The following is a 21,454-nucleotide window of genomic DNA, read 5'->3' as shown; positions in this document are numbered from 1 at the left end:
TAAATATTAAATTGCGCTTTTCTGGTAAAACCTTCTGTGTTACAGACAAAAATGGATTTTCTAAAAAAAACTAAATGAAATTGATAGATTTCACCTCCACTTTGCTTTAATTCCGAAGAAACTTTCTAAATGCTATTTTGAGAACTTTGACAGGTTCCGTTTTTAAAATTGGGTGACTTATGGGATTACTAATATATAAGGCCCTTAAAGCCACTTCAGAACTGGACTGGTCCCTAAAAAATTGGTTTGGGAAAAGTTCTTAAAAATGTGAGACGTTACTGCTAAACTTCTAAGTCTTGTAACATCCTAGAAAAATAAAAGGATGTTCAAATTATCATTTAAATTGAGAAAAATGCAAATTTTTGCAAATCCTGGTGTTTTTCACAAATAAATACTGAATTTATCGACCAAATTTTTCCACTAACATAAAGTACAATATGTCATGAGAAAACAATCTCAGAATCGCTTGGATAGGTAAAAGCATTCCAGAGTTATTTTACCACATAAAGTAACACGTCAGTTTTGAAAAAAATTGGCTGTGTCCTGAAGGGGTTAAACAGAAGATGGGCCTATTTAATTGGCTTCCTATAAAATTGGTCCTAGTGATTGTGTGCGTCGGAGATCGTGAAATTAGATGGTGAGCCCTATTGGGGTCAGGGACGGATGTGTATGAGGACAATCACTGTTCAGCGCAGCAGAATATGTTGGAGCCATATAACATGGATAAGTAAATAATAGTTATCCCTATAGTGTACTACAGCCTACGTATCCTGCTATATACAGTATGTTGAATGAACTATGTCCAGTTTGACCGTGAAGCTGGGGGAATTTTCCAGAGAAATGTTTATTGACCTGCGAGAGCGTCGTTTAACTTCCGTGTTTATCAGTTCATTGTCAGGACGTCTTATCACAGACCGGTCAGGAAGTTGTTGTGTATAAAATATGACCACACTTTCCTTTCATTGCACCTGGACATCTAGATATAGAATCACACAGTATCTAAAATAGGGCACAATATTCTGGCTCCGTTCACTGCTATCCCAACCAAAAAGGCAAAGCCGTTTTCTCTGCAGAGAGTGTGATATTTATTACATTTATTCAGCTTTATTGGACTACTAGACTCATGTGGAAATTGTATTTATTGCTTTGTGAAGGTATAATGTACAGACTGCCATAGATCTTCAAGTCAGCGTGTCTGAAATTGAAAAACGCAAACTGAATAAGATGCCTCTTTAGGGCGTATTTACATGTGCAGGTTTTGATCAGGTTTATGCAGTTTTTGAAGCCGAAACCAGGCGTGGATCATAAAGGGAGAGAAAGTATAAAGGACAGATATTATTTCCCTTATTTGAATCCACTCCTGGTTTTGGCTTTGACAACTGCATAAAAACCTGAACAACCCATCAGGAGGATTTAGGCCCCAAACGGCAATTAGTGCCTTTTAGGCTCAGTTCACAGTTTGTTTTTTTATACTGAATTCGACATGGAAACCGCGTCGGTATCAGCGGCAAAAAAACATCAGAAACCGCTTCAATAGGAGTTTTTTTCCGTGATGATATTTAGCGGTAAAAAAAAGCAGCATGCTCTTTCTTGCCGCGATTCCGGCTCTTAAAATCAATGGGAGGCAGAGAAAGCATTTTTTGCAGCGTTTTCTTACCTGCGGCGCTCCAAGGCCGGGGCTGAAAAGTGCAGTGAAAATCGCAGCAAGAATTACAGGCAGGTCAAAATCTGCCTCAAAATTCCTTCAGGAATTTTGAGGCAGATTTTCTGCCTGCAGAAAAACTCAGTGTGAACAGGGCCTAATAGTAAATGTATTCATATATTTCCAGGAGAAATAACAGAATACAGAGCATTGAGGAAAAATGCTCCAGAACGGTTATTTCATGTGAAATACAAGCTTTTACTAAAATAGACATTTCAGAAGACCTGACAACTCCTCTTAAAGTACTCCCTCCACCTTTTCCCCGCTCCTCCCTCACAAATGATTGATAGACACTGAGGCATATACACCGTGTTCCAAATTATTATGCACATTGGATTTAAGTGTCAAACATTTAATTATTAGTTTTTCAATTAAACTCATGGATGGTATTGTGTCTAAGGCTGGGTTCACACGACCTATTTTCAGACGTAAACGAGGCGTATTATGCCTCGTTTTACGTCTGAAAATAGGGCTACAATACGTCGGCAAACATCTGCCCATTCATTTGAATAGGTTTGCCGACGTACTGTGCAGACAACCTGTCATTTACGCATCGTCGTTTGACAGCTGTCAAACGACGACGAGTAAAAATACAGCCTCGTCAAAAGAAGTGCAGGACACTTCTTTCAGATGTAATTTGAGCCGTTCTTCATTGAACTCAATGAAGCGCAGCTCAAAATTTACGGCTGTCAGAGAAGCCTCCAAAAATTCGGAGGAGGAGCTTTTACGTCTGAAACGAGGCAGCTGTTTTCTCCTGAAAACAGTCTGTCTTTTCAGACGTAAAAGCCACTTCTCGTGTGCACATACCCTAAGGGCTCTTTGGATCATTGTAATCAATCTCTGACACCTGTGATAATTAGTTTGCCAGGTGTGCTCAATCAAAGGAAAACTGCTTAAGAAGGACGTTCCACATTATTAAGCAGGCCACAGGTTTCAAGCAATATGGGAAAGAAAAAGGATATCTCTGCTGCCGAAAAGCGTGAAATAGTGCAATACCTTGGACAAGGTATGAAAACATTGGATATTTCAAGAAAACTTAAGCGTCATCATCGTACTGTGAAAAGATTCGTGGCTGATTCAGAGCACAGACGGGTTCGTTCAGATAAAGGCATAATGAGGAAGGTTTCTGTCAGACAAATTAATAGGATTAGGAGAGCAGCTGCTAAAATGCCATTGCAAAGCAGCAAACAGATATTTGAAGCCGCTGATGCCTCTGGAGTCCCGCGAACCTCAAGGTGTAGGATCCTCCAGAGGTTTGCAAGTGTGAATAAAGCTATTATTCGGCCACCCCTAAACAACGATCACAAGCAGAAACGGTTGCAGTGGGCTCAGAAATACATGAAGACTAATTTTCAAACTGAGTAGTTTATTGATGAGTGCCGTGCAACCCTGGATGGTCCAGATGGATGGAATAGTGGAGGGTTGGTGAATGGCCACCATGTCCCAACAAGGCTGCGACGTCAGCAAGGAGGTGGCGGAGTCATGTTTTGGGCTGGAATCATGGGGAGAGCGCTGGTAGACCCCCTTTAGGGTCCCTGACGGTGTGAAAATGACCTCTGCAAAGTACGTAGAGTTTATGACTGACCACTTTCTTCTGGTACAAAAAGAAGAACCGTGCCTTCCGTAGCAAAATTATCTTCATGCATGACAATGCACCATCTCATGCTGCAAAGAATACCTCTGTGTCATTGGCTGCTATGGGCATAAAAAGGAGAGAAACTCATGGTGTGGCCCCCATGTTCCCCTGATCTCAACCCTATTGAGAACCTTTGGAGCATCCTCAAGCAAAATATCTATGAGGGTGGGAGGCAGTTCACATCAAAACAGAAGCTCTGGGAGGCTATTCTGACATCCTGCAAAGATATTCAAGCAGAAACTGTCCAAATACTCAATGGATGCAAGAATTGTGAAGGTGATATCAAAGAAGGGGTCCTATGTTAACATGTAACTTGGCCTGTTAAGTCTTTTTGGATTAAAAGAGGTTTGGATTTCTGTAAATATGACCTCCTGATGCTGCAAATTCAACAAATTACCATTTCAGTTCTCTTTACAACCTTTAAAATGTTTTGATCTTTGTTGTGCAGAATAATGTGAAACAGTGCATTTTGAGTTTTTTACTTCTAAAAAAAAATCTGTTATCATTAGGAGATTTGTTCAATAAAATTCGCATTATACTCCAACGGTTGATGACTTGAAGATTATACTGACTGTCATTTCAAATGACTATTTAGGAAAATCAGCGAAAAATAACATTTGCATAATAATTTGGAACGCGGTGTACAACAGCCATCAATCATTGGTGAGGGGGCGGGAGGTGATGAGGGGGGCGCTGGGCAGCAGGAAAATAGGTGGTACAGATTGGGGGGGGGGTCTAAGGAAGGGGGGGGTATAAACCCAGAATTAAAAGGGTCAGTAGCAAAAGCTCAACAAATAAAAAAAACTGACAATAAGTTGATTTAGATATCCAATAACCGGTATGAATGAACATTATTACAGGAAAAGTTTTAATAGCGTCTCCAAAACTTGTTCTTCTTATCAACCCGAGAGCTACAAACATCTTAATCCCACCCAACAAAAGTAATGTATGTGAACTATAAATCGTAAATATACTGAAAAGCTTCTAAGGAATGGCAGATTATATGCCTGTGGTCATCGTGTATATCCCCCGTACAAAGCGGAGGCAAACTGTGATTGGAGGGAAGGATTTCTTACGTCTTTCGGATAGTAAGTGTGCAAGCCGTGGTTTGGAAGGAAGCAGAGGTCTAAGTGACCTGACAGGCGTGAGGAAATTCCGAAAATACAGCTTGCAACATGTTTACATTCCACTGCTGCAAATCTGGAAGGGAAGTTAAGGCTACAGAGGAGCTCTGTGACCAGCAGAGATAATCAGCCATCAAAACGCGAGCCCGGAGGACGCCCAGAGACCAAAGGATGTCTAAAAACAGCTCTGCACCCACACGACCTCCAATCATGGAGCACAGACAGGAAACCATCTTATTAAAGCCCAGTCCAGCTGTGTTTTCTTTTCATGTAAAATGCCAATTTCTTTGTTTCTGCGGACAACAAATTCTAGAGCTTAAAAAGCAAAAACAGAAAAAGTGCCATGTGCCTTAACAATGCCCCACGATTACGAGGGGTGGGGGAATACGATAACATGATGCACTTCACTGTCTGGGCTGACCTAGTAAATGGCTGGATTACTGGTTACGTGCAAGTTATCATAGTAGAATTCGCCACAAATAGTGAGGTTCTTGATGTCCAAGGTGATATGACCATTCCATCGGGGAACCAGATCATCATAAGCAAAAGAAGAAAACGGATGAGGGTGACAGTGTGACTTGGTTGAATGCGATAAGTGACAGCCCCTTTATTAGGGGTCAGTATAGAACTGAACATGAAAAACCCAACTTGTCAAATTCATCCACTACTGGCATCAGATGTCAGTCAAAGGACTTGCAGCCCCAAAAGACTTCGATTTTTGGTGGCAGTTTTCAATGTAATTATAAAAAAACAAGCAGAGTAGCTCTCCTCCAGAGGAAGTAAACCGTTTTTTCTAGTGCTACCGATAGGTGACTAAGGCCTGGTTCACATTACATTTTAGCCCTACGTTTAGAATGTACATCAGGAAAGCTCCCGACGTACACGCTAAACGTGTTCGTATCGCTCAATTAGTCGAACATAGGCCAAAAGAGAGTGTCATTTTGGCCTCTGTCGGGCTGGTATACATCGGTATAACTTTATTTTGGAGGATGGAATAATGTAGTAGACTACGCTAATCCATCCGGAGGGATCCCACAAAAAAATATATGGCGCGAGTTATACTTTTTAAAATGTATTTCATTTTATTTATTTTTAACATGGGAGCCTAAGGCTGGGTTCACACAGAGTTTTTTGCAGGCATTTGGAAGTTTGAGGCAGATTTTCCTCTCCCTGCACGCCGATTTTCGCAGCGTTTTTCGCCCGCGGCCTTTCTCTGCCTCCCATTGATGTCATTGGGAGGTCAGAGGCGTAAACGCCCGATGATAGGGCATGTCCCTTTTTTCTCCCGCGAGACGGTTTTACCGCTCACGGGAAAAAGATGCCTCCGCCTCCCATTGAAATCAATGAGAGGCATTTTCGGGCCTTTTTTGACAAGTTTTTTGGCATGGTTTCCGCGTCAAAAAACACTGTGTGAACCCAGCCTAAGGTGTGACAGATGCCACATATACCTCGGGAGCTTCCCCAGGGCCAGAGTCACCAGTAAAAGCGTGAAGTAACACTTGGCCTGGGGATTCCGGCCCTGAGGAAGCCCCAATGTCAGTTTGTATATGGACAGTGACATCAGGGGTTTTCAACTACGGATTCCCTGGCCATATGCATGGGTAGCGCTCTGGCCGGGGACTCCAGCTCTAGAGAAGCCCCTGTTCTTACTGTCCATATGATCTGGCCGGGGACTCCGTAGTTAAAAGCCCCTGACATCACTGTGCATTTATGGACGGTGATGTCAGGGGCTCCTTCAAGAGCGTAATTTCTGGCCAGAGCGTTGCCGACACTTTGGACAATGTATCTCACTGTATGCCTATACAGTGGTATACGTCGCTACCTCAGTACCTTTCGAGAACCACTACACAGTCATCTCACACAGCCAACCAAAACCCTACTCTAATGACAAGGAGCAACAACGCAGTCTACATACACTCCTCTGTACAACGCTCATTTGGTCAATAGTAAAACACGCCCAGTTGTTCATTAAGAAACTAATTAGCATAAAGCTAAAATCACTAATAACGTGGTGAAAATAGATCTTTTTTTTAAAGCGGCTCTGTCACCAGATTATCAAATCCCTATCTCCTATTGCATGTGATCGGCGCTGCAATGTAGATAACAGTAACGATTGTTTTTTTTTTAAAAACAATCATTTTTGGCCAAGTTATATTTTATATTTATGCAAATGAGCCTTTCTAATGGACAACTGGGCGTGTTTTCTCTTATTTCCAACTGGGCGTGTATGGTGTGTGTAACATATGGGCGTGTTTTTACTTGTTTTACTAGCTGGGCGTTGTGAATAGAAGTGTATGATGCTGACATATGATGCTGACAAACACTTCTATTCACAACGCCCAGCTAGTAAAACAAGTAAACACGCCCAGATGTTACACACACAATACACGCCCAGATGTTACACACACAATACACGCCCAGTTGGAAATAAGAGAAAACACGCCCAGTTGTCCATTAGAAAGGCTCATTTGCATAAATATAAAATATAACTTGGCCAAAAATGATTGTTTTTTAAAAAAAACAAACGTTACTGTTATCTACATTACAGCGCCGATCAGATTATGTAGGAGATAGAGCATTTATAATCTGGTGACAGAGTCTCTTTAATAAAAAGCACTGCTGTCACCACACACTGCAGATATAGGTGTTGTCCTATTTGTACAAGGCCTTGTTTGTAGATAACCTCCAGACATGCTGACTGCACTGCTGGGACCCTTCCCCTAGGGAAACACTCCTCAGTTATCCAACATGCTCTAATAGGACATAACACAAGATCTGGCCTGTAGCAGACAACCCATTTAACAATAATTTACACTGGAACCCCCATTCAGGATAGTCAGACATCAGATCACTTTTGAATTGCGGACTAAAAGCAAGTTATTAAATTCCGTCACTGTTCGAGCAAGTGTTTATAATAGGCACTTACTCCAACCAACACTTTTCTCTATATTAGTTTGGTATGCTTAGGTCAGAAAAGCCGTACAACATTAGTGTCTGGTATAAGACGAGCTCCTTCTTTCTTCATAGTGATTATGTAAGGAAGCCTTGAAATAAAAAATAAAAAGACGACTACGACCAAGATGGATAAACATAATCACGGGAAACATAGAAGACCTAATACATTCCAAAGAAAGCGTTCACCTATAGTCAGAAAGTAGAAACTGGCGGTCCGTGCAGGTCCAAACTCACCTGGGCAACATCTTCCAACTTGTTCCACTTGACAGACAGTAATAATTTAGGGAGCGAGCAAGGAAAATTCTCCCGACAGTCGTACCGCAATGTCCAAATCAAATCCTTCTCGTTCTCACACAACTGGCACAGTGGATCCCTCTCCATGATCTCCTTCAGCTCTATATTAAATTTCTTTCCTCCACGCCCCTGTAATTTGGACATAATTTCTAATGATTATCTCAGCTTATTTCCTATGAATGAAGAGTAAATATCAAATACTAAAACTGGCCTGGTGTAAAAACCTATTAGGATAGTATGTGTTTGCTATATTATTATTTTTTATATAAAGAGTACTTCTAGATGGTTTGTGGTCATCAGAGACATTAGCATTTTGCATTGAGAAGACCTACACTAGCTGTAATTATAAGTAAATAGGTACTACATGGTTTGGTTTAGCTTGACCATTTATTCTACCATGGTTAATGAGACCTTCCACTAGGTGGCAGTGTTCTATTACCTTTGTAAGACTTGCACCATATATGTATATTTTTTATAAAACACTCGTTTGTGCCGTTTGGGCTAATAGTACAGCGGACCTGCCTTTAAATAGAGCAGCATAGTATAATGCCAGATACGCTTTTAGAAAAAAAGTAGTTCTGCCGCTTATCAATGCTAAATTAAATATATTTTAAAAAAAAAACAAAAAAAACTGCAGATTATGACCTGCCTGCAATTTCTGGCATTGATTTTCGCTCACGGCCATTAAGCGCCGTGGGCAAAAACGCTACGAAAAAACGCTTTCTCTGCCTCCCATTGATTTGAATTGGAGGTTAGAAGGTTAGAGCCGGAAACGCATCGAGAAAGAGCATGCTGCTTTTTTTACCGTGAGCAGCTAAAAGTAGCCGTGGAAAAAAAACGCCTCCGTCTCCCATTGAAATCAATGAGGGGTAGTTTCATTCGTTTTTTGGCGCTGAAAAAAAACCAGTCAAAATCAGCGGTAAAAAAACAAACAAAAAAAAAAACTGTGTGAACTGGGCCTTAGAATGACGAGTACATATTGTCACCGCCACAAAGCATGATGGGAACATAGTTGTAGGGGGAGGGACTTGGTGGCAACTTGAAGATCTTGGGCCCCATTACAATCTGTAAAAAAAACACTAACTGGTGCGTACTATTCCACCCATACGGGGCTGAGGGAACTTTTAGGGGTTTGAGTTTATCAATTCTATTTTTTAATGCACCTTTAAATGTGTAATGCCAATGCTGTGCCACAGGAACTATAATGTTTTACCAATGGGTGTCTATGGAGCAACAGCTATCTCGTAGTCATTTGATTCTGGACTACCATTATTACTTTTTTGTATTTATTTATCTTTTTCAAAAAGAATTTCCCTTTGTCATTGTAAAAGTTAAAATGTAACCATAGCCTGAAAAGCTCAGCAGGAGCTGTAAGTTTCCTGCACTCAGTGGGATGAAATGGTCCCCAGGCCATGTTATTTATTAACTTTCTGGTGTACCATTAAACACCACACAAATCTGCAACCAGGAGACTAAGCAAAAAATAAAACTGTAACACAACCCTCTAAACATAATAGATCCAGTGTCTGCATGTGGGGGTTTAGGTGACCAGTATCTATTCTGCTGTATGGTCCCAGTAATGGGTCGTAACCCTTGGATATGTAACCTAGCTCTCATCCAAAAATTCAGAAAATGGTCTCTTTTCTGCCACCTATTGGAGGCTTTTCTGTAACGTCAATATCCAACCCTTTAAAAAACATTAAAACATGACTTGGTTTATCAGCCAAACCTAAGACACCCCCATCTGTAGACGGCAGTGTTCCTCATCAGTACAGAGTAGGGCACAGGTTGATGTGTGTAGGAACAGATTCTCCTTTGAGAGTCTTTAGGGCAATGCTCGCTGGTAAATATTGGCAGAATAAAACTTGTAGAGATATAATACCATTTATTGCATACATCACTATGCATGTTAGGAGCGTAAAGTGTATGAATCCTCATGGTCTATAGCTCTAGCCTGTCACCTGTAGAAATGAATGCAGATGACGACACAGCTTTGTGCAGGGATGGATGATTGTGTGATCCAGAAAAAGAGGGAAGTAAGAATCTGTGAGATTGACAATTGTGCAGTGCAAGAGATCAACCGTAACCCAGACTAGAAACGGAAGTTCGTGTTTGCCACAAGTTTCATTTCACCTTATGAATTAGTGTTGTGCTACACGGTGCCATCAACAATACCCAGCACCGGATAGAGGAGTATTTGATTTTTTTATTATAGGAGACACATTTATGGTCTTTCAGCCCAAGGTTTCTTACATACAAGTGTATGGTCACCCTTTAAAACCATTTTACAGAATTGAAGATATATAAACTGTGCAGAAAAAATAGTTAGGCCCTATTCACACGACAGGGTTTCCCGGCCGTCTCACGGCCATTCAAAAAAACGGCTGTCACACGGGCGCAGTAGAAACAATAGACTATGGGGCTATTCACATGACCGATTTTCGGACATGTCCTATTTTCGGCCGTTCTTCCAGCCCCTATAGAAGTCTATGGGGCAGGTTAATACACGGCCATCACTTGAATGTGTTCCCAGTGACGGCCGTGTCTTCAGTCGCTCTCCCCTCCTCCTCCTTTTCACAGTGCGAAGTGCATGTGAGGAGGAGGAGGGCATTTTTTTGCTCCCTGTAGGAGCGGAATCCCCAATCCCCGGCCACAGCTTCGGCAATGCTGTGGCCGGGGATTGGGGATTCCGCTCCAGGAGAAGTCCCTGACTTCACTGTCCATATATAGACACAGTGACGTCAGGGACTTCTGAAGCGGGATCCCCGGCGCTGTGGCTGGTGTTTCCGCTCCAGGAGAAGTCCCTGAAGTCACAGACTTCTCCTGGAACGGTCCCCTACAGTGGCGCTATCTACAGAAAGGTAGGGGGGGGGTGTCATTTATGGGGGAGTGCTACGTAAAAGGGTGCTGTGTAGAACTACCTACAGGGAGCGGTATGGCATTATCTACAGGGGGCTGTTTGGCATTACCTACAGGGGGGCTGTGGCAGTATCTACAGAGGGCAGTGTGTGGCATTATCTACAGAGCAAAAAAATTTACAAATGAGATTCATCCGTCTTTAAAACTGACAGGGAAAAAAACGGATGCAAGACGGTCAAAATCGGACGTTAAAAACAGAAACACGGCCCGGAACGGATTCAAACCGGCCGAGAAAAACTAACCAAAACGGCCATTTTTATCGGCCGACACTCGAACCCTGTGTGAATAGAGCCTTACCTTCAAAAAAACTATGCTTTACTTTAGGCTCTGTTCACATTACATCTGTGATGGGAGTTCAGTATACACGTTGAGTACTAATCTAAAGTTACAGCATATCACAGACAATATCCCATTAAAAACTGGAACTCACCGATATATTTAGGCTGTCACTTTGCCGAGCAATCTCTGCAGCTTTTTCAAGTATCTACTCAAAGAAATGTTTTGGTTTAGACAGTGAGTATATATACCTGTAACATACTAATATATATGTGAATGGGCGACATAACTTATAACCCAGCTGTTCCCTTTCCAGTACTGTAGGAGGAGGAGAATACAGTAAAGAAGTAAAGCCGGCCATACGTTAGGGATTTCAAACGGCCGTCTGCTGAATGACTTGTAAGTTAAAAACGACAAATCAACCAATCGGTTTCTGCCTTGATCTATGGCCTGGTCAGGGCTTTTATGGATGGGTGCAGATCTGTGGTTTGCGATGAACGATTTTCCAAGGACTGCACAGATATCTGTCTTCGGTTGGCGTCTGTCACGCTTGTTCCTGTCACGCTTGTTCAGGTCACGCAAACATTTGGCAGAAAAATGGTCTAAATCGATCTTTTCAGCCGTTCAAAATCTCTAGCGTATGATCAGCTTATGGATGATGGGGAGTGCGCTAATTGTAACAACATAGAATATTACAATTCACAAAGGAACGAACATGCAGCTCTACAAGATTACACCATACATAGCCACTGCATAATCTGAAGTAACTCTATGGATGGAAGACGTTCTATTAGAGTCTCACCAAGCAATGTGGCGTTTTATGCTTCAATTACCCACGTCACCAGAGCCGTACTTCATTGCTGGTGATACCAGACTCCGCATACCTCTTAATCAGTGTATATTACAAAACTATTTTTTAGCAATGAAGAGATTTCCGCACTATTAGTATATGATCGCACGTCGCGAGAAGAAGCCATCACTTCCTGATTAGTGAAGGTTGAACTTCCGGGACCCCAACGATCCCCCACAACCTCTAGGTAGTACTTATGTACTATACACCTGCTTTTATTGCTATTCTGTTATTCCATCGTTGAGAGTGAATGCACTATAACCTTTGTCTTTGGGCCTTGATTCTGCCATTTCTTCGATAAAATGGGACAGATTTACTAATCCGGTCTAACTTTTAGACTGTGTAAAATTCTCGCTAAATTGGTGCATGCTGTAGACATGTTAGACACGGTTCTCCTCTTTATTCCAACTCTTGGTTGGCTTCGTTTACGCCAGTTTTCACCTAAATTTTGGCGCACGATGGTACATTTTGGGCCATGCCCCATCTTCACTAGACCACAGCCCTTTCCTGCTAAATCATGCCCCTTTGTCAAACGTAGCACAAAAAAGGTCTAAACCAGTTAATAAATGTGGCGCACACATGTACACCGGAGTTCTGGCTTAATTTGACTAGTAAACCTGCCCCCCTGATTTCTGGGTAAGATGAATGACAAGATGTGGCCATCAGCACAGCAAGAATAGGCATATGTCCCAACTTTTACAAACTCCTAGATGGCAGGAGTAGATGTACAAAAAAAAGTGCACCATGTTTGTAGTTAGGCCAAGTCCACATTTGCATTGTATAATCCGTTACTCTGATCCGTTTTTAGATCAGAATGATAAAAACGGATCCCATTGAAATCAAAATAATGGATACCAACGGATTACAATCTGTTTGTATCCGTTTTACATGGACACCAATGCCCAAAATAACCCGTCCGTTACACATCCTTTTTTTTTTTTTTTCTTTAACGGAGAAAAGTCCTGTACTTTGCACTTTTACCCCCGTCAAAAAAAATAGATGACTAACATAACGGACGCAAACGGATGCAATTAAAAATCTAATTTATTTCAATGGGATTTTTAATGGATCAGTCTTTATCCATTATTCTGATCTAAAAACAGATCAGAGTAACGGATTATACAACGCAAGTGTGAACTTAGCCTTACCTTGTAGAGAACCAGGTTTGCAGTAAGATGTACACGTGTGCAAAGTTTTTGTAACCAGCTTTGAAATGACAGAATATTTAACAGCTTCACAGAAGACGGTAACTCGAGGATTTCTATATACGGTTGTTACTTCGGGAAATGCTAATTAAAAAATATTCAAAATCACTTGCTCATTACAATGGGAATAATGCGCCATATACTTTTACATAGAACACAGAACTATGTAGTGACTTCAATGATCTTTTTACAGTAAGGGGATCGATAATTCCTCATAGCGGAAAATTCAAAAACTAAAATCGTTACCTTGTCAAACGGAGGGTAATAAATGCCGACTTTCGAGTACGCCGTGAATTTAATATGCAGTGCTGTGGCGTTCTCAGTGAAGGGATTGGTTCGGACGGTTCCCATTGGGTTCAACATCTCTTCAAGTTCATCTGGAAGGAAAACGAGACATGAAGGTTAATTAGTTGTGCAAACTAGAACATGAAGATATTCCCGTTACAGCTCATACTTACCAGGAAATGATGACCAGCCATGCAGCACATGTTCCCCGGACTTCAGCTGTCCCTTATAGTCAAACACCATAGTGTTCACCCAGGCCACAGGAGAGTGCTGTGAAAGGCACAGATTATCAAAAAAACATTACAATAAAAAAAAATGTCCCAATATAAATAAAACTAGCCCACATTATATACCAGTTATCTAACACATTCATTTCCAAACAGTTATATCGATCATAACAGAAATGTCCCTTTCGGTTACCAGTAATGTTAGCACACATATCAGATGAGGCCACGTAATAGTACCCAAAGAAAACAGATACATTTATTTGGATCAGCGTATATGGGAACCCAGTAGGCTACATAAACATTATGGTAATAATGCGGCACAAACCTGCATCACTACGGCGCTGGAAAACACATTATAAAAATGCTGCAATGTCAATGGGGAAAATGCTACATTATATTTTGAATCATTTGATCGTTGACGAGCCTGATTTAATCGAAAGATCAAATGAATCACTTGAATCCTTGACTTGGCATCCACAGGTTCAGTGTAACGCCCCTTTATATTATGTGCTAATTTTTTGTCTGCGAAAGGCACCAGGACACAAAGGGTAACTAAACGTTTAACAAACTTCTGGCATGTCATAGTGACATGTCAGAAGTTTTGATTGGTGGGGGTCCGAGCACTGAGGCCCCCACCAATCTCTAGAATGAAGCGGCAGAAGCGCTGATGTGAGTGCGGAGCTGCTTCATTTTTGTTCAGCTTTTTCTGGAAATCAATGTAGCGGAGTACGGGCTCAATAGAAAGTCTATGAGCCCGTACTCCGATGCATCGGCTTTCCGCAAAAAGCCGAACAGAAACGAAGCGGCTGAGCGCTCACAAGAGAATTTCTGCCGCTTCATTTTAGAGATTGGTGGGGGCCTCAGTGCTCGGACCCCCACCAATCAAAACTTCTGACATGTCACTATGACATGTCAGAAGTTTGTTGAATGTTTAGTTACCCTTTAATCTGTATTTCAAAACCTGTTGCCATATATGACCTAGACCAGTGTTTAGCCGTGCTTCTAAGCCAAGTGTTCCCTCTTCCAATAAATTACATCAAAGTACATTAAAAGCACAAGATGAGGAGACTTAATAACCCCTTGAGACATGGCATATGCTACCAAACTAAAGTTAACGAACCTAGGTTTTAGAGGTTATGACAGCGCAAGATGTCTGAATTGCTACCATGAAAGAAGCGCTGGACAGGTTAGTTTAACAACTTAAGAAGTGGGCCATCAACGTCAGCAGATCAGGTTCATGAAATCAAGACGGCTTTCTGGGCAAATGGTAAATGGTTTATGTACGTTTTCAATATTGAAAAGTGGGTGTGCCACTTCGTATGGGGATACCGGGCTTTACACTTCTCATGACACGGAGAATTTCTTGGAAAATTGGGACTGGCAAACTTTGAAGGATCCTGCCTGCAGCATCAAAGGGGCTGAACCTGAAGAAACCCCTTCAACTGATTAAGCAATTTAATGTAACCTGAATTAGATTTAAAAAAAACAAAAACAATAACAATAATAATAATTGCCTCCCATGATAATGTAACATCAGATATTTTGGAGAATGCAAAGTTGAAGTATGCTCGGATATGAATAAGCACCTTTTCAAAATAGAAGAAATGTATTTTATGGTCAGAAGCTGGATAGAAGAGTAAATTACCATTTTCCCAGCTTTCTTGATGGTCTGGTACTTGGGGTTAGAGGTTTTGTTGCCTTTCTTTGTCTTGGTCTTGTCCAGTACGGTATAGATAGCCAGGCAGAGACGAGCCATTCGTGGTAGATCACATACATAAATGTCAAATTCAAGTATTTCATTCCACAGGTGGTCATTTTTTCCTGCCACTTCAGAGCTCATGGTGGGTTTGCTCAACAGTTCAGTGCCATGAAACAAGCCTGCCCGCACCACAACCTGAGGACACACAACAGCCAACGTTAAAGGTCTACAATCCAAAAGGAGAGTCTTTGATAACATCTTCACTCTTCAGGACAGTCAGGCCCGGTTCATATTGCCGTTTTCCTGTTCCGTCAGGGTTCTGGCGAGTAGAATACTGCAATCTTGCAATCAAAGCTACCGGAGCCCTGACAGATCCTGTCAATGGGATCTATCAGGATTCATTGGGTTCCATTTAAAAATGGAGCCATCATAGTTATCGTTGCTCTGGCGGTAGGCATGATGCAAATATGAACAGAGCTTGAATTTAAAGCAAAGTTGTGATGTACGCAATTACGCAGGAGCTTATATGGGCAAGTTGTGCACGCTGAACTCTATATATACAATGCGTCCATAGAACATCCTGTATGGATATGAATGTAAATAAGGTGTGGTACCTAAGAGCTCAGGGACTGCACAGGCACACTACAGATTGTCCGCACATTTGGCATGGAGTTAAATAAGCTCAACGCCTGACAACCAGAGAAACCCTTTAAGGAGACAGCACCACAAAGCTGTTCTTATAAACATGGTGGGGATCGCATAAAAAATAAAACGGACCGCAGCGGCCAATTCCCTAATCCCGTTGTATTGGAAGACTGAGGCTATGCCACCTATAAGTCATTGGCTTAGGAAAGGCGCCCAACTGGCGAGAATGGAGGAGCTTTCGTATCTTGAGTTTCACTCTCATGCCAAGTACCAGAGGATCTGGGCTCCCTGGTTTGAATTTTGCAAAAATGGCTCCTTTCAACACTTATGGGGTACAGACTAGGATGCGGGTTACTCTGGCAGGGAACTAGTTCCTACACCTTCACTTTAGATCTGATATTTGTGAAGGACTCCCTCCGTGCACATTTCCTTTCTCTCCTTTTCTATCCCCTCCCGTTCTATCCTCTCTACCCCCGCCCCCTTGACATTGGTGCAAGTGACGTGAATTTACACCAATATGCTCATACTTCCTTCTGGTTCAGTTTGAATGATATGTTTTGTTTCATCTGGTTATAAAGTAATGTACATACGAGCCTCCTTATTGTGAATTCTAACATTTACTCGGTTATTTGATGTACTGTGGCGCCTATGCGCATTGTCATTTGCATTTTTCCTTTCTGTAAAACTTCAATAAAATGTTATTTTGCAAAAAAAAACAAAAACGGACAACTAGGAATGCTGGGTATAAAAAAATAAAATAAATAAATAACATTTTCTTATATGTGGCCGCATTTTGCCAGGGGAAATGTATAAAGTGGGAACTATGGGACACTGCAGAACTTCAGTATCTCTCTATCCTAACAGTATAAATCGCTCTTAGCACTACAAAAACAGGAGTGTTATCGTCAAAGGTGTCGGATTTATTTATTGAATACGCAGGGACGTAAGATGAATTCCAAAACCAGGCATTCGCTATTAATGTTAATGATTTACTTAGACTAGATTCACACGGCGTTGCGCATCTCTGACGTGAAAAACGGTTGTTTTTAACGTTCGAGGTGCATCCGTGCTCTGTGCTGCTGGATGCGATATCACGCATCCCTCATAGACTAAAGTCTACGGGGGGGGGGGATGCGTGAAGCGTGAAAAAAAGTGACCATGATATTTTGCAAGTGTGTGACCGGGGTAACTTATATTTTAATAATAAAATTAAAAAAAATAGATATAAATGAATACACAAAACTGGAGGTTTCCTTTAAATATCACAGGAAGAATAAAAAAAAGAATAGAAAAATGAAAAAAAAAAAATCACCAGGTTTATTAGTTCAGTAATGAATGAATAAAATGAGATAAATCTTACTGTATCTTCGGTGTTCAGTTTGCTCCCTTTTATCAGAGTAATCTTGTAGGTCTCATTGAAATCCCATACACTCTTAGTCACCATCTACAAGAGAAACCAGACGGAGCTATAAGGAAAGTTTATGTGACTTAGGATCAGACTCGTTCAAGTCTACGGGTGCATGAAAAACAGGGACAGCACAAGACAGACATCCGTGTGACGTCCATTTTTCATGCATCAGTTGCTAAAGAAATTAAAAAAAGTAAATCCAGGATGTGTTTGGAGAGAAGGACGAGAAAACAAATGACCCGCAAACCACAGTGACGCAACACGAACAGTCATATGTATGAAAAACTGAACATTTTTTGCGGACACAAATCAGAGACGCACATGTGAATAAGGCCTAAGTTAATGGAGCATGATAAATGGGTAAGACACAGAACATCTTAAGGCACCACTTCTTGTGTTTTGAAGATCGTACGTTATCAGATATTTAAAGGGGTTTTCCCATCTGGGACATTTATGGCATATCCACGTCTGATTGATGCGGGCCCCACCTCTGTGACCTGCACCTCTCCCTAGAACGGGGCACCCTAAACCCTGTTCTACCTCACTCGGCTCCTGCTGCCTAGTAGTTTCTGTAGCTCCCAAGTTACGGAAACTGTGTTGTTTCCGTAACTCCCATTCACTTCTATGGGACTTACGGAAACAGCGTAGCTCAGCGAGCTTGGCTGTTTCCATAACTCCCGACCACCTAATCAGGAAGTGTACGGGAGTACACGGAGAAGTTTTTCATTGACTCAATAGAAAAACAGCTCCAAAAACGGCCGTAAAAAACGCTGCAAAAAACGCTAATTAAAAACGTCTGAAAATCAAGAGCGGTTTTCCCTTGAAAACAGCTCTGTATTTGTAGACGTTTTTTCCTAACCATGTGAACATACCCCAACTGTTTTGCCATGCTGGGCATAGAATTTTCAATGTTGCATGCAGGTGTGTAATGTTGAAGCACCTCTAAAAAACACAATATTTACTGATGAAATTGAAAAAACGCATAGAGGTGAAGCATAAAACCATGTGGTTCACCTGTAAAAGAGACGCACGGACCAAAACTACATCGCAAAGGCACAGCGATTCGTGGGAAAATGGATGGACTCATCCACACGCTTTAGAATTGCCGTGTTTTTTTTTCCGCCAGAATTTCGGCCCAAAACAACGCAGCAGAATGCAGGAGCAGCATAGTGGATGAGGTTTAACAAATCTCATCCAGACGCTGCTTAAAATTTCCGAGCCGAAATTGACTTGCGGAGCGTAACGTTCAGACTGCAGCTTGTCAATTCCTGCTGCGGAAACTGTGCAGAATTGCTGCGTTTTTCAGAGGATAACATTGTGAAAACCGCAGCAATTTACGCACCATTTTCTGCCGCAAAAACCGCAGGAAATGGTGCGTTTTTGCCGCAGCGGAAAGCTTTTGACTTTCAGCGGAATTGCTGCAGAAATTACGTTGTGTGTGGACAAGCCCTTGCCATGCATTTTTCACAGCAATTTAGAAGTACATGAAAGTCACAAGGCGGCCTCTTGCACAGAGATATTATTGGACTCATATCTGGCTCTCAAAATCAGTTCCATGCATCTGAATGGTATTGCTTCTGCAGCACGCATTAAATCTGCAACAAATTCTGCAGCGCGTGAGGAGTGCCCCAAACTGCGGTAAAAACGCGTTCAATGGAATTCCAGCCTTTTAGGTGAATCGTTGGTGAAATTTATTAAAAACTCAACCAGCTTTACGTAATGCGAGAGGAACTGCTGCTTAAAGTATCCTGATCAAAAGACATGTTCTCAGGGTCAACCGAGGATGACTGCGAACACATTATAGTAATCGTGGACATAATACAAGCGGACGTTCACACAGCGTTTTTTTGTCTGTCAGAAAAAAGCTGCCTCCAAATTCCTTCAGAAATTGTGAGGCAGATTTCAAAACGCCAGTGTTTTTTTTAAGCCTTTTCTTCCTGCGTTTTTGTTTGCCGTATGAATCTAATGTGGTCAAAAACGTGGCAAAAAATTATCCAAACAAGCGTGCAGGAGGTCAGAATCAACCGTTTAGGGTAAGTTCACAAAGTTTTTTTCTCACTGATTTTGACGCATTTCTCTGTTGGAATCAGAGCAAAAAAACACCTCAAATGTGCATCCAATTGATTTAAATGGGGCAGATATTTTTTTCATGACAGAAAAGTCATCATGGCTCATCTTGGAGCAGATTCTAGTTTAGACGCGGTTTATGATGCTTTTTCGTTAAAAAAAAAACGCTAGCGGATTTTACAGGTCAAGGTTCACAACGAAAAAAAACAAAAAACACGCCTCAAAAATCCACCTTAAAATGGCCTGCATTTTAAAAACTGCCTTCAAAATACTTAACCCTTTCCCGTCACAGCCATTTTCTGGATTTTCGTTTTCATTTTTTTTTCCACCTTCCAAAAGCCATTGTTTTTTGCGGAACAAGTAGTCGTTTTTTTCACGGCACCATTTATTGTACCATATAATGTATTGGGAATCTTGAAAAAAAAACACTGATTCCTCAATCTTTTGAGGGGTTTAATTTTTACGTGTTTCACCGTACGGTAAAAATGGCATGTTCACTTCATTCTACCAGTCAATACGATTACAGGGATACCAAATTTACATATTTTTTTAAATGTTTTCCTACTATTACAAGGAAGAAACTAATTGTTAAAAATAACATTTGTGTTTTGTCGCCACATTCTGAGAGCCATAACTTTTTTATTTTTCCGTCGATTGAAAGGTATGAGGGCTCATTTTTTTGTGGGATATGAAGCGACTAAAAAACAGCGACTCTGGCGGTTAAATTTTTTACGGCGTTCACCATGCAGGTCAAATAATGGTATATTGTAATAGTTCTGACTATTACGGACGCGTCGATACCAATTTTGTTTATTTTTTTTAAATTGCTTTAAAGGAAAAATGAGAAAAGGGGCGTTTTTTAAACTTTTATTTTTTTACACTATTAAAAACTTTATTAGCGATCGCTGTTCCTGACCGTTAGTCCAAGGTGTCCGCTGTAATACACAGCTGACACCCGCTGTGTACGGAGCAGGTGAGCCCGCTCCAAACATCACCCCCACACCACGACCTGCTAGAAGTGCACTTTCATCAAACTTTTCATATGTAATAAAAATTTGTCAGGCTGTGGTGGCTCCACCCCCTTTGTTAAGCCACACTTAATTCCCCCAAAAAGAGGCACTGGCGCCTCTTTTTAAAATGCGACTTTTCTACACCAAAGAACAGGTGTAGAAAGGCTGATAAATTACCTCCAATGAGATGCAACAGGATAAGGGGAAAGATGTCAGCATACATGCAAAGATGTTTGTCAGTCAGATGACAGGTCAAAATATAAATCACATTTTTTTGTAAATAAAATCCATTTCCTATTAACATTAACCTTAGGAGATGAAAACATCAGTCATGGCAGGGTACAAAGGTTTAGATCTCGTAGATCTATATATAATCAAGAATTCATTCGGCTGGATTTCCCGGCCCGACTGCACTACAGGTGAAGGGGACTCCTGCCATCATAGATATTTATAATGCTAGGAGTCTCCTCACAGAACTTCTAAAAATTATACAGTACGGAACAGCAGTTCCGTGGGGAGGCAGGGACTCCTAGTATCATAAAATATCTATGATGCCAGGAGCCCCATTCACCTGTACTGTGGTCAGGCCGGCAAATCCAGCCGACACTCGGGCCGTTTTTCACGGCCCGATCTTGGTCGTGTGCAACTGCACTTATACGGTGCCTCAGCAATAGTACTGCCCAATCTGCAGGCCGCGTCTGCCGACTTCAGTTTTAAATTTCCAGCAAGAAACAACATTAGAGATACACTTTAAGAATATAGAGCTAAGGCTTCGTTCACATATCCGCTAGGGCTCTATTCGGACGTTCCGTCTGAGGTTTCCGTCAGAATGGAACCCTAACGGATATGTGAACGAAGCCTAAACTGTTAAAAGAATTGTCAGATCATCATTAAAAAAGCTTTTAGATATGATAAATCCTTCTGTACAGTCTATTTAATTCAATACTGTGGCATTTCTCACCTATTAATGTACAATGGAGTAATAATAAACTCAACCTATGTGTAACAAAACACTTCCCTTTATGAATAAAGCAGAAAGATAAAATGTACCTAGGATAACACACTTCCTATTTAAAGGGGTTTTCCAAAATTATAAAAAACAAACAACTACCTGTATGGTTTTGAATAGTCACCGAGTGAGGCCACCATAGC

General features: G+C 41.3%; 1 protein-coding gene across 2 annotated transcripts in view; it reads right to left on the bottom strand.

Moving 5' to 3' along the window:
• PIK3CB (phosphatidylinositol-4,5-bisphosphate 3-kinase catalytic subunit beta) overlaps positions 1-21,454 on the bottom strand; it is a 169,868-nt gene that overhangs the window by 35,010 nt on the left and 113,404 nt on the right. For both annotated transcript variants that reach the window (XM_075861286.1, XM_075861285.1), the window contains 6 exons: positions 17,178-17,261; positions 15,119-15,367; positions 13,420-13,516; positions 13,208-13,338; positions 11,061-11,114; positions 7,652-7,840 (listed from right to left, as the gene is read on the bottom strand). In XM_075861286.1, coding sequence (XP_075717401.1) covers positions 7,652-7,840; positions 11,061-11,114; positions 13,208-13,338; positions 13,420-13,516; positions 15,119-15,367; positions 17,178-17,261 — 804 coding nt within the window. The remainder of the gene's footprint in view (positions 1-7,651; positions 7,841-11,060; positions 11,115-13,207; positions 13,339-13,419; positions 13,517-15,118; positions 15,368-17,177; positions 17,262-21,454) is intronic.

The sequence above is a fragment of the Rhinoderma darwinii genome, chromosome 4, assembly GCF_050947455.1.
Source record: "Rhinoderma darwinii isolate aRhiDar2 chromosome 4, aRhiDar2.hap1, whole genome shotgun sequence".
In the NCBI taxonomy this organism is placed as follows: domain Eukaryota; kingdom Metazoa; phylum Chordata; class Amphibia; order Anura; family Rhinodermatidae; genus Rhinoderma; species Rhinoderma darwinii.
Note: the sequence above shows the minus strand (reverse complement) of the source record. Positions and strands in the feature narration are given on the sequence as shown.